The sequence below is a fragment of the Alligator sinensis genome, unplaced genomic scaffold (genome assembly GCF_000455745.1).
Source record: "Alligator sinensis unplaced genomic scaffold, ASM45574v1 scaffold1072_2, whole genome shotgun sequence".
NCBI lineage: Eukaryota > Metazoa > Chordata > Crocodylia > Alligatoridae > Alligator > Alligator sinensis.
In genome coordinates this window covers 1,435,683-1,453,436 of record NW_005842278.1, presented here as the reverse complement: position 1 = coordinate 1,453,436, position 17,754 = coordinate 1,435,683, and the positions used below count along the sequence as shown (strand labels likewise).

Here is a 17,754-nt window from a genome sequence, read left to right as displayed (position 1 = left end):
CCCGCGCGCCGCGCTGCCCCGCGCTCGCTCCTCCAACCTGTGCGTGCGGGGAGCCAGCCCCGGCGAGCAAACAAAGTTGCTGGGAGCCCCGAGGATGGGACTTCATCCGCAAGCCCTCCTCGCCTGGCCGCTGCTGGCTCTGGCTTTCCCTTCAGTGGCCCTGGGCTTCTCGGATGAGACCCTGGAGAAAGCCACGAAATCCGAAGGATACTGCAGCCGGATCCTGCGAGCCCAAGGCACCCGGAGAGAAGGGTACAATGAATTTAGCCTCCGAGTAGAGGGAGATCCGGAATTTTACAAGCCTGGAAATAGTTACAGGGGTAAGTGGGTTTTTTGGGGAGGGTGGGCAGCCCAGCAAGTCTGAAGAAATAGGCATGAAGGGCAAGAGAAGAGGCATTGAAACTAAGGGGGGGGGGGGTGAGACAGAGAGGGGGAGATCTGGGTGGTTGGGTGTGTGAGTGATCTTGATGTGTGTGATAGTGATCTGGGATGTGTGTGAGATCTGGGGTTGTATTAGTGATCGGGGGGGGTGATCTGGTTGGTGTGTTAGTGATCGGGGGGGGGGGGATCGGGGGTGTGTGAGTGACCTGAGTGTATTAGTGATCTGTGTGACTGTGTGCGCGCGATCTGGGTGTGTGGATAGTTGAGGCAGTGTGCTACCTCCCCATGCACCGCTTATGCTGCGGATGCTTTCACAGCAAGTGAGTTGTATTTCACAGTAACGCTGCTCCCCCACCTCATATCGGACTTCTTGCTAAGGAGGGGATCTCCCCTTCCCCGGCGTTTTGCTTGCTCTTTGAATGGCACCGTGAGGCCACCTGATCTGTGATGGGATCTCCCCCCCCCCCCCCCCTTTCCCCCCGCGTCCCCCCCCCCACACCCCCCCCCCCCCCCAGTTTGCCCTGAGCTCTCCCAGCCCAACTCCCTCCAATGTAAAAGGGTTAACCCAGTGCAAAGGCTACTAAATTGGGTGCTAATTGACCTTGCTTGAAATATGTATGGTAATGTAATGACTTAGCATCTGGGTAAACAGTGATGCGGGAGGCTGCCAACTTCCCACATTTTCCACTTACGTTTATTTCCACCCCCCCCCCCCGTTGTTTTTTTCCTTTGCTGGGGAAATGAACAGATGGTACAAGCAGGAAAGAGAGAGATGGTGTTAATAAGCACCGTAAATAAGGGTCCTGGGGATGCATTCTGGGCTGAGCATTGCACAGATAATCCTGGAAAAGAACTCCTAAGCACATCTCGGCATATTTCGCTAATTAACAGGTGAAAGCCTCTCCAGTCGCTTTCTCTGCCTTAGCATACAATTCGTTTGGAAATAAATACCCTTGCATGCACTGGTAACTTTATATTTAATTAGTCTTTTGAAAAGAAACTGATTATACCTTTTAGGTGCTCCATCTCTAATTACAAGCTAATTAATAGAACCAGTAAAATCATCCATTGGGGAAAACCCAATTGTACTTTCATAGCTTCTTCCAGGTATGTGGGTTTCCCGCTCCCTCCCACCACTTCTCTTGACCTTTAGCTAGAGTCAATGTAAAGAGCAATGATCTCCCACTGGATGATTATAGGACTCTCAGTAGAAGTCGGGGAAAAAAAGTGTGCACTTTTCTTTTCTCCCAGAATATAATCATTAGGTTTAAACCCATTCACAATCTTAATGAACCCATTCACAATCTTAGTGAACCTATTCTGAGGATCAGGCTCTTATTTCTTATGACATTTCTTCAAATAGAGGAAAGATATTATAAACAAAGTGTGTACCATGCTTTTCTTCAAGCTCTTTCCCACAAATAGGTTACCGGTTCCAGATATTTGAAATGTTACTCTGAGTCTGCATGACTTCAGATTGCATGTCAGTTTAGTATCTGTTCTAGCCGCACTACAGAGAAGCCTCCGGTTCTTTGGCAATGACAAATCTACAAATTTTCTTAAAATACTATCTGTAAAATGTTTTTGGCTTTTTCTATCTTCTTTCAAGATAGAGAGAGGTAACCGGACTTCCAAACTTACAAATCCTATTTTGGGGCTATATTAGGTCAATTAATATAGTATACACTTTAATTTATTTTTTATCTCCTTTAGGGCTCTCATTCCTAACACGTTACAATGTAGGACAAAAAGCTTAGTTTAAGTACCCATTGCTTACATCAGTCTTCAGATGACACCTACATCTGAGTAAGTGGTATTTAAGAAGGCTTTTTGAAGTATGGGGAGGAGAGTAATACATTTTACTAGATGTGTACTTATCAATCACACGGGAGTTAATTTTTGTACAATATGAGGACACCACACAAAGTTTTAAAAGTGGATATTCCTGAGGTGCTTTTTGAAAGCAGATTCTACTGGGAAATTAGAAGTATCTTTCCATGCTATAAAAGTAAAGAAAATTTATGTGATAAGAAGAGCTGTGAGATTAAGGACCAACTGTTTTGCTTTCTGTAAATAACCAGAGAAACAACACTGCAGAAGGTTCTTAGAACCTGGATTGAGTCCAAGCCAAATGCATGTTAAAAACTGTTGCGACGGGTCCATAGTTAACGTTACCCAATCTGGGTCCTTGGCACACCACCTGTAGAGCTTCAGGAACCCCAATCCTTATGCATTTCTTCCACTGTATTGCTGCCAGGGGGAATCCATGTAAGAGCCTGGCTCTGTAATATTGGAAACTACTGCTGCTGTTCCAGTGGAGTGGGGTAGTATAGTTTACAGGTTTCATTTATCTTTGGAAGTCCCTGGGCCTCCTTTCTCTCCAGGCTGCTGCTCCTTTGGTGACCTAGAGTTCATCTGAACAAAGGGGGACCTAAACACAGAGCCCTTTAACCTGACATGCCGGTAGAGTGTTCTGTGAGATGTTAGGGTATTCCTTCTTCTTCTGGCCACATTACCTTCCCACCCTCACCCTATTTCGCTTGGTATATCAGAGAAAGGCAGCAATAGTTGAGGCCCTTTCCTTCCCTAGAAGAGAGGTAGCACTGGTGGCTGGGGATCCCTTTTTCTTTTCCCAATTCTAGGAAAGCAGGAATAGCTCCCCCCAGCTGGGATGGCCCTTCACATATTTTGTTGGAGGCTCTGACTCTGGCACTAGGGTGGTAGGCACTCACTCCCCTCGCTATCCCTGGTAGCTCATTAATTCTCAAGGGTGCCTTGAGATCCTTGTCAAGAGTATGATTGTGCCATGCAATGCTAGGAGTGTTTAGGTATGCAGACATGATTAATGACATAAAACCTAGAAATTTTTAATTGGAACCCATAGTATTAAAAACATTCTGCCTTGTTATGGTATTTTTGAGTTCATTGCAACAGGCAAAGAACTCAAAGAACTTCTGTTTTATTTTTCTGCAGTCAAAAATAAGTGAAAACTAAGAGTTGTATTTTCTGAAGGGTGCCTCAAGTCTATCCAGGGGTGTCTTGAGTCTAAAAAAGGTTGAGAACCACTGTGCTAGCTGTAATAGAGGAGCTGCTCTTGCCACCCCTCCTCCCTCTTGTGGAGCAGGCTGCCTACTGCAGTGTGGTACTTTTGGCTTCCAGCATTAGGTGACAACATGAGTGACACTGAAGTTGAGGACCATAGGCACAAACCTTTTGCCTTTGCAGTTGTTCCTCTTCCCCTTCACACAGACAGGCACACTGGTTGCCGTGCTTTTAATTTCTGTTCTGTTCCTCAGTTGCTTGTTGGCAATCAAACTCAAACTTTTAAAAATTGATTCAAGGTAATAGGCTCAGAAACAATAATTTTAAGTAACTGGTCCCAGCCCGGATGTTCTGTTGATCCTGCTAAGACACTAGCTCTGTTAGAAGCTGCATAGAATTATTTTTATTAAAAGCCAGAGGAGATTTCTCTGCCTAAATACATCCATAGAAAAGTCTGTAATATGGATTTTTCACATGAGTACATGAATGCAAATTGCTCCCTCCTTAAAACCCTGAAAGTTATTGAGGGGAGTAAGCAAGGGGCTGGCATGATTTGTTTGAGTACACTTTACATTGGGATGCTGTTTCTGTTGCTGATGAAATGGTCACCTGCAGATCTGTTCACCTTCTTTGGAGAATAAACAGTTTTCAAGGACCAGTTTGGATAAACATTGCCTATTCCACTTGCATTAGTTTTCCAAGTGCTTCATTGTTGAGTAATGTTGAAGTTTGCACTCCTGTGCTTAATCTGTCAATACACAGGCTGGTTTATTTATTTTTAAACTGATAAATAAACTCTTTTACACAGATCTGGGCACTTCTCACGCATCTGATTCAGGAGGAAAATAGGTGGCATTAACAGGATAGCAAACACTGTTTGCCACCTCTTGTGCAGCTTGCAACACAGTTTTGCTTCGTTTAAATGAGAAGTGCACAGTATGGCTCCCCTGCTGAAAGCCAGCTGAGCAACAGTTCTGGCCAGGTTGCAATTAGCTTTGGAGGGTGGCATGCAGGGTGTGTCTCCTTGCAAGAAAGGGGAGAGGTAGGCAAAATGAACCAATGCAATGCAATCTTACCCTGGAAAGTAAAAAGCAGAAATTATTTTCACTTGGTGTACATTTCATTTTGAGACTTAACTGTTCCTTACTTTAGCATCTTGCTGTCTAAGAAATGGCAACCAATTAGTCCAGGTGGTAACTGCCTATTGTGCCAGATCACCTACAAAATAATATGTATAGAACGTGTATTACAGTCATATTAGTGTCCCAACTATATCCTGGTTACCACAGGAAAAAGACCTCTGACACTCAAGAAGGAAGTGCCCATCTTTTGCAAGAGCCAGATACAATTCAGATTCCAGCATCATATAGAATCACAGCTGTGCAGGACTACATAGGGGTAAATATTTTTAGGGCTAATACAAGAGGACTTATTCCAGTTGCCAGTACAAGCCTCTTTATTAAACAATCCTTCAAATAATATTTTGTAGCAATGTTCTGTTAACAGATGGGGTAGCTTAAAGAATCAATGAAAGAATAGAAAGACCGTGTTGCTATGTCCATTCTGGCCATGTTCCATAGCCACTAGAAAATTACCATCTCTTGGCTGTTTGTTGTTTTTCATATTGTCAACTTTAAGCACTCAAAAACTGGTATTGAGTATTTAGGGTGCCCACTAATACATGCGCAATAAATATAATTACTGATTCAGGAAAGCATCTTTATCAAGCTCAGTGCTTTAATAGGCATCTCTCTTCTCTCTTAACTATACAGCTGGTCCAACAAAATGTTCCACAAAAAAACGCTTGCTTCTCACATATCTCCTGCATCATCAGTGGTACAAGAACACACTGACCCTATTTTAGTCCTGCACAGGGGCAGTTTTAAGCAAGTTTTTAACTGTTTGTCTGAACTGAGGCAAACTGTTTGTCTGATGGTTAGGCAAATATTAATGTAACTCATTTTGGAGTCAAAATCAGACTTTATTCCCAGACAGTCCTGACTGTGGCATAGTTATTAACACCTGTATGTACATTTCCTGCTTTCAGAATAGGGTTGTAATATTGGACTCTTATTTTTCTAGAAAATAAATATATTGTCTATTTTCTTGTATATTGTGTATACCTTTGCCCTGAGTTGGCGCACACTTGAGTTTGTCTTCTTAAGTTCATGTTCATTTAGCTATTCCTAAAAATACCATTTTTTTTCACAATGTATGTAGACATTTCTTTGGAATTATATATAATCCTTGGGTAATTTTATACTTGTAGGCATTGTTATTATTGTCACTTTTTATGGGGACTAGATTCTAAGGACCAATAATTCTTCAGTTAGTGTAATGAAGATGAATTTATTTGACTTCACTGGATCTGCCTTTGTTTAGTCTAGTTGAGAATCTGGCCCTAGAGTTTTGTTTGGATTCACCTACTGCTGAAGAAGTTCATAGGAAAATAGAGGATGGAACTAAGTCTTCTGCATTAACAGCAATGAACTATGATTGCTGTTATTGAGCCATTTACTTAGAAGCCAAAAGGCTGGGACCCTCTTGTGTTAGCATTTTACCTACATATGTACAAGTGTACCCATCACTATTTTGCAATTTGGTAATGAAGTTTCAGGAATGAATGAAAATTTAAATCATGAAACTTTTGGGATTTACCAACATATTCATCAGTATACAGGAATGAATGGGGCCACCTGGATCTTTGAGTACAGGCTCCCTACCCTGCATTAGTTAGGTTATTTGTGAGTACAAATAACTCTCATGGATCAAATGAGTCAAACATGGTGCTTTCATTTGTGATATTTGCAAACAAATTAATTTATTTTTTGTCCACCTTCTTGCAGAAATCATGCTAACTCAGTTAACTCTCTATTTAATTTCTGTGAATCTCTCTAATCCTCACTTCTTCATGCCTGAACAGAAGAAGATATACAAGAATGTAACCAGAAATCCTATTTTCATTTGTCTGACCCAAATAAAACGAAGTAGCACTAGAGATATGTTGATAAACGCTGTTCCTGTTACATTTCTAGTTTCTCATTTCTAGGTCAAAGAGAACTACATATGGTCCTGATACGCATCTGTGCTTTTGGATATTGAACATGCAAACCCTTTAATGGTTTACTATCAGACTTTTATTTCAACCCCTGGTGGCTTGTTTGTGTGCGGGAGAGAGAGGCTACCATGGATACTTTTCTGTGAAGCAGCATTGATGGTAGCAGTTGTTCAGAAAGAACCAAGGTTTTCTCCAGGTTTTTATACTGCCAAGTAGGATTTAAGAGTGTAAAGATACAAGGAAATAAGAGTATTGACTTCACAGTTAAAGCTGAAGCCACTATAACAGTGCAAGCCCAATGTTGGCAATGGCACTTATTTTTTTTCCCTTAAAAAAAAAAAAAAAAATCCTTTTTTTCTGAAACATCACATGCCAGGTCTCATCTAGATCAGAATTTTTTTCCAGGAAATTTTTAAAAAGTTAGAGAATTTTAAAATTATTGAACAAACCTGGGCTTGCAGCTCTGTTGGTACCACCCAAGTCATATACAAGGCACTGGGAGACATCTGGTAGTGTATGTCTACAGTGTTTCCCTCAGGTGCCAAGGAGTTCTCCTCAAACACCCTTGGCCCACCTGTTCTGACTCTCACACACACTAAACACGGCAGCAGAGTTGCCCTGAGGGCTCCCCACACTGCTGCTCTCGAGCAAGTATGAGACAGAGGATTCAGAGCAGAGGTGGGCATGGCTCCAGAGCAGTTTTCACTGCCTCATTCCTGGGTTTGGTGTGAGAGTTGGAGCAGGTAAGCAGGATATATTCCTGAGAGCGGTGCTCAGGAATGTACTTTGGGTACCTGAGCTGTTGCTCAACTTCTGTACATTTATAAAAGTCGAGAGTCTTCTGACACGGGTATCTCTCAGGGTAGTAAAACAAATCAACATGCCTTCAGAGACATAGGGGGCCTTCCTGGGCAGGCTAGAGCATGGATAAGGATGTTTGAGAAGGTGCTGCTGAAGTGCAGTGTGTTCTAACAATCCTCAGCTGGTGATAGTCCCTAGAGGTTAATTTTAGCTATAAAACTGAATGCAGGCTTGTTTAACCCTGGGAATGGAATGATAAGGGGAATTAAATGGTGGTTTAGAATGAAGTTATCCATCAGTCCAGGTACTGTCCTGAGCATAGTTTGGCTACAAGGATATGGATAAAATATTTTTATCTTGTTGTATAATTGAGTAAACTCTGTGTGTGTCAAGGACTAGATCCTGGCTTGTATTATGGGGAAGGCTCCAAGAGAGATTGCTCCATATCAGAAATCTCTGTGGAATGGAGCAGCTTGGTTGTCTGTTTTCAAGAACATTCCGGGGCAGTAAATAACAGAAATATTGCATGCATTGGCCTAGTTTGCGTGGAAATGTGGATTGAACCTTCCTGTACTCTACCTGTCTGTACTCCATGCTATTGATCTTTTTAGGTTTCATTAGCACTACATTAACACAAACATTTAAACTAAGCTATGAAGTGCTGTGTAGGTTGTTGATTTCACAGTCAGAATTAGCTTTCTCTTTTTTTGTTTCTCTTTAGTAACGCTGTCAGCAGCCACACCTGCGTACTTTCGTGGCTTCACACTGATTGCTCTCAAGGAGGGTAAAGAGGGAGACAAAGAAGAAGACCATGCAGGGACTTTTCAGGTGAGAGATGCTCCATGAGCTGTTGCTCTATTGCTTTTATTTCACAGTATGGTTGGTTTAAGGGGGTGCCATTATTATGGAATACCAGCTTGTGCAATTATAGAAATTTGTAGTTTATTGGTGTGATGCAGGCTTAGCATAACTTTATTCAGCATTCTATGCTCTTCTTCAGAAGATGTACAAGCTGCATAAGCTTGATTTTGATGAACTTCAAATATTTCAAATTGAGTGTATGCTTAAGTGTTTTGCTCAACTGAGGCCTAAACGATCTGAGTCTCTGCTGCTGACCAAAGCAAATGGGATGATGGCAATTTAATCTGTTTTGCTTTTTGTATTTCTTTTTGTTGAACAGACTGTCTGTGAAATAGAGTACATTCTATAGCCCTTTCTTTGGCTATAGTAGGACTAACCAACTTGCCAGCCATGGATAAGAGTAGGGGTGGGCAAAATATCACCCACGGGCCATATCCATCCTCCAATTGATTCTATATGGCCCATGGGTGGGTAGTATGGTCTCTGGCTTTGCCCTCTGCTGGTGCCATGGGGGAGATTGGACTGAAACAGCCCTGTCCTGCCCACCAGCTCAGCACTGTGCGGCAGACCCTCAGCAAGCCATGCTCGGGCCTCGGTGACTGGCTCTGGCCTCTGCTGGCACCACAAGGGATGCTGGGCAGAAGCCTTCCTGGCCCCCCCAGCTCTACATGACAGGGCCTGGACAAGCTGCACTTGAGTCCTGGTGTCCCCATTTGGGCTGAGCCAGTGGCATCCCACCTGCCTGCAACCTGAAGCTGGCAGGAGCTGCCCTAGGTGCTAGGATTGTGCAGCAGGTGCTCTAGAGCAGTGCTTCTCAAAGAGGTGGTCCACGGACCACTGCCGGTCCGCGAGCCACCGGTCGCCGGTCCGCAGCGAGTTGCCGGGAAAGAAGGAAATATATTTTCAGAAGCATAACATTGATATGTCACAGTGCCGCAGTTTGTACATTCCAACACTCCAGGTGACATCACGTCGTGAGAGGTGAGGAAAGAGAAAGAAACGGCCGGTCGCGCACTTGTGTAGTGCTGTTATACACAGTTGCTGCCACCGGCTGAACCGGGCACCGGTCCCTGGCCCACTGGGAAAAAAAAATTGCCGGTCCGCCACATCAGATAGTTTGAGAAGCACTGCTCTAGAGGTGGCTGAGCTTCCCTGGTACCTCCCAGCAGATGAAGCCCTGGTCTTGGCTGCAGCCCTACCTTGCTCCACGCAGAGCTGCAAGCTGGCCCAGCCACCTGCTGCCTTCTAGCTGCAGCCAGCACAGTTGCCATCCTGTTTGTCCAGGTGAGGCTGTCCTGGGGCTGGGGCTTCTCCTGAGTAAAGGTGGACTCCTGGGCTGCAGATGGGCAGAGCCTGCATGGCCCTGGCAGGGTGCTGGGAGAGTCTGGAGGGGCTGCTAGGATTCCCCAGGCTTTGTGAGGGCAACTGTGGAGGGGAAGGGGTAGGGGACAGATGGGTATGGGGTGCAGGCTACTCTTGAGAGGCGTGTCAGGGTGCAGGCTGAGTCAGGAGCTACCTTTATGATTTGGGGGGTGGCTGGGCAGTGGCAGGGCTCTGTTGGGGTGGGGGTTATCCTTTCTTTGCTGTGTCCTGCTGACTGGTTTTGGTTCCCTTGAGGGAGAGATTTTATTTTGAGATATTATGCAATCTCCTCTCTAAACATTAGTCAAAAAACCATAAATCAGGACAAAAATATTTTTTGAAATAAAATTAAAATATTTTATAGAAGTTTGATTTTTAGCATATAATTTTTTAAAATCTATTATTTGTTAAAATGATATCTTCACCATTTAATTGTGTGTGCAGCCCTGAACAACTCACCATAAGTCATTAAGTGGCCCTCCAGCCTAAATAATTGCCCACCCCTAGGCTAGAGGGAGATCCGCAATTTAATTGTATCTTGCACCGAACATGATTAAAAGGATCAATATATGGCCAGAAGGAGGAGTACCCTCCTAGTTTTTCTAGCCCGTTTTTGAGTGGTTAGGGTACTTGGCTAGAACATGAGACCCCCTCAAGTTGAAAACCCTCCCTAATGGCCTACCTGTTGCCTAGTGGTTAGAGCAGTGTGGTGGTCGTCAGAGATTCAGGTTCGAATTCCCTTCTTGCTAGTCACGGGTTTATTGCCATGTACAGTTTTGTGACCTGTGCATTCACACTGCATGGGGAGTAGGACTGCAAACTGCAAAATGGCAGTTATGCAGCTGGGTAGCTGCCATCTGGGCACGTAAAGTGAAATTCTGCCCTTAGTGTCCCATTAACGCTAATACCTAATTTTTCCATCACTTGGTAATGGGAAACATGATGCATGAGCTTGGACTCTAATTCCAGGTGTTTGTCTGCAGCATAATAGAGTGAGAAGCTCTCCAAGCTTTGCTGAAGTGGAGAGCAATTTTGAAGCCAGTAGAGAGTGGGTAGTAAATGAAAATTTCTAAATAGCACAAAACACCTAATGGATCTCAGTGGAGGGATGATTATTAAGCTGTTTAATTAGTTTTATTATAGTGGTTGTAAGCTGAAATCAGCATTTTAATTGTCAAATGAATATTTCAAATGTTGTGCATAACTAAATTCATATTTTTGAGACAAACAGTACTCATGGTCCTTCCCCCTGCATTGATACAATTAACTTCTGCTCTTTGGGTAAGCACCTACCTATGATATCTGAATTCATAACAGATTTAAGTATAGATATGACTGTCACACTCTTCTGCAGCATGACAAGTACTATTACCCAGAGACAAAAAGAGAGGTTTAAATGCTGTATCAGGTTTGTACCAAGTCTTGCATTATGGTTTTAACACTCTAGACATGTACAGGCAATCTACCAAATGAAGTAAAAACTGAAGAACGATTTGCATGAAAGTTATAACCAATAGTTTATTTGGTCAATGAGGGAAAAATGAGGTATTTTGTCAAAGATTCAAATGGTGGGACCAGAGTTTGGCAAAAATCCCCTTGAAATATACTAAATAAAGACAGAAGAGTTAATTATGCTTTTGGACTATTAACATGGATTCCCATATTCATATTAAATCATGTTTACTCACAGATTCATAGTCGCATTTTATGAAGTGTGGCCATGCAATTAGGTATGTTGTGTTGATATAATCAAGCCATAGAACAAGAGCTTCATTTATCAAAATGTGAGCCTGTGGTATAACTATAATAAGACGATGCACGCATTCACTAATTTCTAATGCTGTTAATCTCGTAAAAACAACTTCCACGTTGTGGATGTGGATCATAATACTTATGGAGAAAACTCAAATCTACCTTCCATCCTCGGTCATTGTATGAAAATACTTGCCTATCGAGGGCTGAGAATTGGACTGATTTGTCATTGAAGTTTTTCATGGTTTTTAGGCCGGAATAAAATAGGAACAACAAAGTGGTCACTAGAGCCTTAGAACCTCAATTAATTATATAAAACCTGAGAGGAAAATCATAACTAAAATGTGTTTGTTGTATTTTTAAAAAATTTCAAAGACTGAAAGACCAAAAATAAAATTGTTTAAAATATGAAATATGATAATGTGTTATCTTCAAAAAGTTGAGTTGTAACATAGATTTTCTTTTATTTTCTACAATTGCCCTTTGGAAAACGGTAAAATGGCAGTGAAAGCTTAACAGTTGTAAATTATTTGACTCAAGCTAATTTGTGTAGGGCATCCAGGCTATTTATCTAAAATGGTTGTTGTCAAGGGTGGTGGAGAGCAGTTCATGAACAGTGTCATTGAACATATGTCATGTTGCATTAAAATAAGAATAAATATTCCATTAAGGATACAGACTGTAGTGCTTTATAACTATATATAGATGTAATCACTCCAATTTAATTTTATTTTCAGTTTTCAAAAAATTTGGTAGTTTGTTAATGACAAAAACTGGTGATGGGATGCTGGTAGTCTTGAACTACAGCATAAATGCATCATCATTGCTTACAGGGGTGTAGGTTGTAGCTGTGTTGGTCTAAGAACATAGGCAGACAAGGTTCTTTGGGTGAATCTGATATCTTTTATTAGACCAACTTAAATAGTTTGGAAAACAATTTAGTTGACAAATAAATTGTTTTCCAAGTATTGGAAAACAATTTGAGAGCTGAAGGTGTTGTAAGATCTGGTTGGACTGGTTCATTTTGTGCAATTTAGGCTCAGATAAAAGTTGGAGTAGTCCTTTTACCTCAAAGTTGTCTGGTGGTAAGTGGGATGTAGAATTATGTTTTCTCCTGGTTATGATGTTTCATATTTCATAGAAATATGAGCCTATTTATCTACCCTGTGAAATATGAATTTTCATTTCCACCTGGGAGAAATTTTATGATCTTTGCTTTCTCCTATGCCTGAAGAAGGGTTTGTGTGCCCGAAAGTTTGCAAATAAAGAATTTTTTTTGCGACTATCTAGTTGATCTAATAAAAGATATCACCTCTGCCACAAGTTCTGATTCCTTGGAGGTAAGATACAAACACCAGCTGCAGAAGTTTGAGTGGTTTAGTGACAGAGCTCTCATTTATGCCAGTGGTAATCATACTGCTCTATCACAGTAGAATGCAAAGTCCTAAACATTTGGCATGTTGCATCGGCCTTATTTAGGCCATTCTCTGTTGTTGTCACAGACTGCTGATCCTTCTGTTTTGTAATGTTTAGCCACACTGCAAATTGTTTAGTACAAAAAGCTGAACAACTTGAAGGCAAATTACACCAGAGCATAACAATCGGGCACTGATTGACTGCAGTTAAGATTAGAACGCTATCTGTACAGACCAGAGGTATCTCTTAAAGCCAAAGCATGCATACATAGCTTTATAGGCTTGGTTTGGTGAATTAATGTACAGTCAGAAATGGTATGCTGGATCATCTGGTTCATTTCCCTAATCCGAGACGGAATATATATTCTGAGAGCATCCCTGACAGGTTTTTATCTAACCTGTTGTTTAAGGTTGATTTTTGGCTTTTGTTTTGTTTTTGGGGGTTTTTTAACAGGAAAAAAACCCCAGCACCAGAGATTCCACAGTCTCTCTTGGTGGCCTTTTCTAGTGTTTAATTAGCCTTCTAGTTAAGAATCTTTTCCTGAATACCTAATTTAAAACTTTTCATCTGCACGCTATGTTGATTTCTTCTTGTGTTACTCCCTTTGAGGAACAGCTGATGGCCTGAAGAATAATTGATTATTGTGCTTCATCTTAAACCATCCTTTACATCAGGGGTGGGCAAAATGTTGCCTGTGGGCCAGATGTAGCCTGCCAGGTCATTCTATCTGGCCTGCAGCACCCCTAAAAAATTTAGAAAATTAATATTTATCTGCCCCTGGCTGCCTGTCATGTAGCCTTCAATGGCTTGCCAAAACTCGGTAAGCGGCCCTCTGCCTAAAATAATTGCCCGCCCCTGCTTTACATGGTGGAAAGCTGTCATCATGTCCCCTCTTACCTGAGACATAATTTGATACCCGAGCATAGTCAGGACGGTGGCATGGTGGCAGCCTCTTCTCCGGGCACCATCCCCCGTCTCAGGTCAGTATCTGGGACTGCTACTCAGGTTGCCCCCTCTTTATTATGCTACTGATTTTTCTTGTTCTCCTTTGTTCACCTTCAACATTTCTTTGTAGGTTGTAATTTCTTTATCATTTTTGTGGCCCTCATCTGGATGCTCTCCATCTTGGCTCTTTCTTGTTAGGGTATGGTGTCGAAAACTGAACATAGTATTCCTGTTCACTTGCAGTGAGTAGAGCTTGAGTGCCTCCAGTGTCTTATATATGACACTCTTGTGCTTATTTATAGAATGAGATTCTCTTGCAAAAAAAAAAAAATCACATAAACTGCTTATGTAGAATGGATGGCTAGTCTGTTATATCACATTTTGTATTTGTATATTTGATCACTTCTTGCTAAGCATAGCATATTTACACTTGTGTTTACTGAATTTCATCTTGCTGATTTTAGACAGTTTGCAAGATAATTTTTCCTGTCCTTCAAATTGCTTGCTGTCCCTCCTAGCTTGCTATCCTCTGCAGATGTTGTAATAGTCCAGTTAAACTGCATTAGTTTAAAGCACAGTGGGTGCATCTACATGAAATACTTAATGTGCAGTAAACTAACTGTACTGAGCATTAGCACATCATAGCAAAATCGTGCTAATGCACTAATGCACAGTAGAATTAGTCTACTGTCCATTAAGTATCAAAAAAGGAGTATGTGCTGTTGCTGCTGTGCTTTGGTGCTGGCTGTTGTGCATTTTTTCTAGTACCTCTTGTTAGAAGTACTAAACAATGAGCAGTAGCAAAGGCGCCTTAATGCACATGTAGATACACCTACTGGGGGCATGACACAAACTCTGGAGCAGTTTAAGTCAGAGTAAACTGCTTCCAGGTGTAGCGTCTACATGTGTACCCAGGGCAGCAGCAATTTGAGCTAGGGTGGATCAGGCCCCCTGCTGCCTGGGCTGACTGGGTGCAGTGTATGCCTGTGGCCAGCAATTGCACATGTGTTTCAGTGCAGTAAATCATTCTGCCATAAGATAGTACTGTTGGGGATGAGACTATTTTAACGCAGAGTTTATTGCACTCTAATACCAGTGCATGTGTAGACTGTGATGCCTTACTTCAGAGCTAATTAGTCTACTCTGAAGTAAAGTGCATGTGTAGATGCACCCAGTGAGTAAAAAAAAAAAAAAAAAAAAAAAAGCATGTCTTCCATAGAAGTATTTCTGAGATGATGCCATGAAGCAAGCTTTAAATATTCCAACTTTGAACAGACATCTCTTAGGTATCAGCCATCTATCCAACAACTTCATATTTAAACCTTGACTTGTACTTTCTACCCTTTGGTAGACTGTTTCCACACCACATTAATATACTATTTCCAGTATGAAACTCTGCATATTTGATGTTCTTCTCCTTTACACAAGAGTAAATCAGGACTAACTTGACTGAAGAAGTTGAAATTATCATAGACTAATGGAAAGCAAGTGTGAGAACAGAAACAAGCATTGTATTTCCTTGGGTTAAATATCTCTTTAAAATGCTGCATATGATCATGTTTCAAGGAATGAACAATTATCTCTTGATGGGCATGCCTACATGTGATGCACTACAGCAATATAGATGTCCACAGATGCTACACATGACCAGCAGCTATGTCGCCATAGTGATGTGCTCCCCCACTATAGTGTGCCTTTGTGGTGAACAGGCTGCTAAAAATAACCACGTGTTGTGCGTACAGTACAGTAACAGTGTCACCATACATCAGGCATGTCTGCACATGTCTGTATCTCTCTCTGTCTCTCTCTCAAGCTAAGCAGGGATTGACTAGTTCAGTGTTTTGCTGGGTAAATCCCTCTCTGATTGCCAATCATAATACTGAAATAGTCAAACCAGGCACTTAGGAAGTACCAATAGTGACTTGGTAGGTCATTCCAGGCATGTCTACACATGCCCCTGATTGCATGATACCCGCTGGTACTGTGCAGTTCCAGCAGTGGACAGGTCATTTCCGTCCCTACATCACTGTAGCGATAAGCTACTGTGCAGTAGCAGCAGCATCGCAGTTAGTGCCTGCCATAGTGATGAGCTACGTCACCATAGCTTGTTGCTATGGCTACGTAGTGTCTCATGTAAACGTGCCCTCCTTTTCTCTGATAGTGAATCAACTTTCTAAAACAGTACTCCTATACTGCTGGAGCTCCTTCCTTTTGACAAGATGTAAAAATTAGGTGCTGACTGTTTGAGGTCATTTAAATTTCATTTTGATGCTGTTCATCTGCCTAGTATACATTCCAGGTTGGAAAATGTATGTCCTACAGGATTTTGCAAAAATTATTGTTACTGAGTTGTAGCATTGCATGGGGCTGTTGTATGCTATTAAACAGTTGACACACCGCATTTCAAGGATAGTGGGTCTCAACATTTCTCAGGACTTATTAACTCTTGATGTTAGAAATACAATCATAGTTTGTATATTTATCTTTTAAAGATACAGACAGGGATGTGTAAGACTTGTTAGACAGTTTAATTGCATGAGTCACTTTTATAGCAGAACAAAGTTCCATAATTTGACTATGTAATGTCCTGATATTGCATTGAGATGATATGTTATCTCAATGTGGAGATGCTATAATGCAAAGAAGAAACTCATCAAATTTTGTCTTTTCAAATCCTAGAGTTTGTTTAGACAACCTTTGTTCCTGTCTTCAAGTTTTAAAGCCATGCACTTTTCTGTCTAGAATCTTAGATTGAAATTTAGTCACCTGATTTCACATAAGCATTGAGGTAATACATTTCTACTTGACTTTGACATGAAACGATGAATCACTCCTAGTCTTGCAAAGTGTTTGCAAACCTTAATGAATCTTTCAGTTGGAATGGGAGGAATGTCCAGTTTATAATGAAATCAGACAAGTCCTTATGTAGTTTTGGATTTTAGTAACATTTCTGAACCTATAACTGTATGGAGGATAATCCTAATCAAAATTTAAATTCAGTATGTTAAGCATTTTTCAGGCTAGTCTTGCATGATGAAAAACTAAGCTATTTAAACTGTGGGGAGTGAAAACCCCAAACAAAATTAATGTTTATTGAGTCCATATCTTTGTATATCTTAAATTTTTATTTTATGGTGGACTTTAAAAGCTAGTGAACATGTGGCCTTCACCACTGAAAGGGTGTACCATGTCTAATATATATATATATCATAAAGAAAAGAGAGCACAAAACTTTGCAGAGTATCTTCAAAGGGAGGAGGATGTTATGTGAGTCAAAGGCATAAAACAGGTTACAGTTGCATCCAAAACAGTAACACTTTTCTGAACTTTCAGTCACTTTCCCGGACCAGGAGTTTGCCTGGGAACTGGCTGAGGCAGCATGCTCCAGGACCATGGTTGTCATGGGTGACTTCAATTACCCGGACATCTCGTGGGAGGATCGCTCAGCAAAATCTGAGCGGTCGCAGAGCTTCCTCTCATGCGTGGATGACCTCTACCTGACTCAAGAAGTCTATGGGCCAATGAGAGGCAAAGCGCTGCTCAACCTGGTATTGGCTACTGGGGATGACCTAGTCGGCGACCTAGTGATCGATGGGAAGCTGGGTGACAGCGATCACGAGCTGATCACCTTCACCATCCGCCGAAAAGCTGGCAAGTCAGTCAGCAACACGCAAGTCTTTGACTTCAGGAAAGCCGACTTTGACAAGCTCAGGAGGCTTGTCAGTGAGGCCCTAAGGGACCATGACCATGGGGAGAGGGGAGTTCAAGAAGAGTGGTTGCTCCTCAAGGGAGCGATCCTCAATGCACAAACTAAGTCTACTCCATCTCGGGGGAAAGGCAGCAAGAGGGCACAGCAGCCCCCCCTGGCTCTCCAGGGACCTAGCAGACCTCCTGAGGCTAAAAAGAAAGGCCTACAAAGGATGGAGGATGGGAGTCACCTCCAAGGAGGATTATTCTGCACTGGTCCGGTCCTGTAGGGAGCAGACCAGGAAAGCCAAGGCTGCAACTGAACTCCAACTAGCTTCGAGCATCAAGGACAATAAAAAGTCCTTTTTCAGATATGTGGGGAGCCGGAGGAAAAGCAGAGGCAACATTGGACCCCTGCTGAGCCAGATGGGGCAACTGACAACTGACGC

The 17,754-nt window shown here is 42.0% G+C and overlaps 1 protein-coding gene across 1 annotated transcript in view; it reads left to right on the top strand.

Moving 5' to 3' along the window:
* The first annotated feature begins 9 nt into the window (after positions 1-9).
* SPON1 (spondin 1) overlaps positions 10-17,754 on the top strand; it is a 376,259-nt gene continuing 358,514 nt past the window's right edge. The window contains exons 1-2 of the mRNA XM_006027949.3: positions 10-320; positions 8,004-8,110. Coding sequence (XP_006028011.1) covers positions 95-320; positions 8,004-8,110 — 333 coding nt within the window. The 5' untranslated portion in view covers positions 10-94. The remainder of the gene's footprint in view (positions 321-8,003; positions 8,111-17,754) is intronic.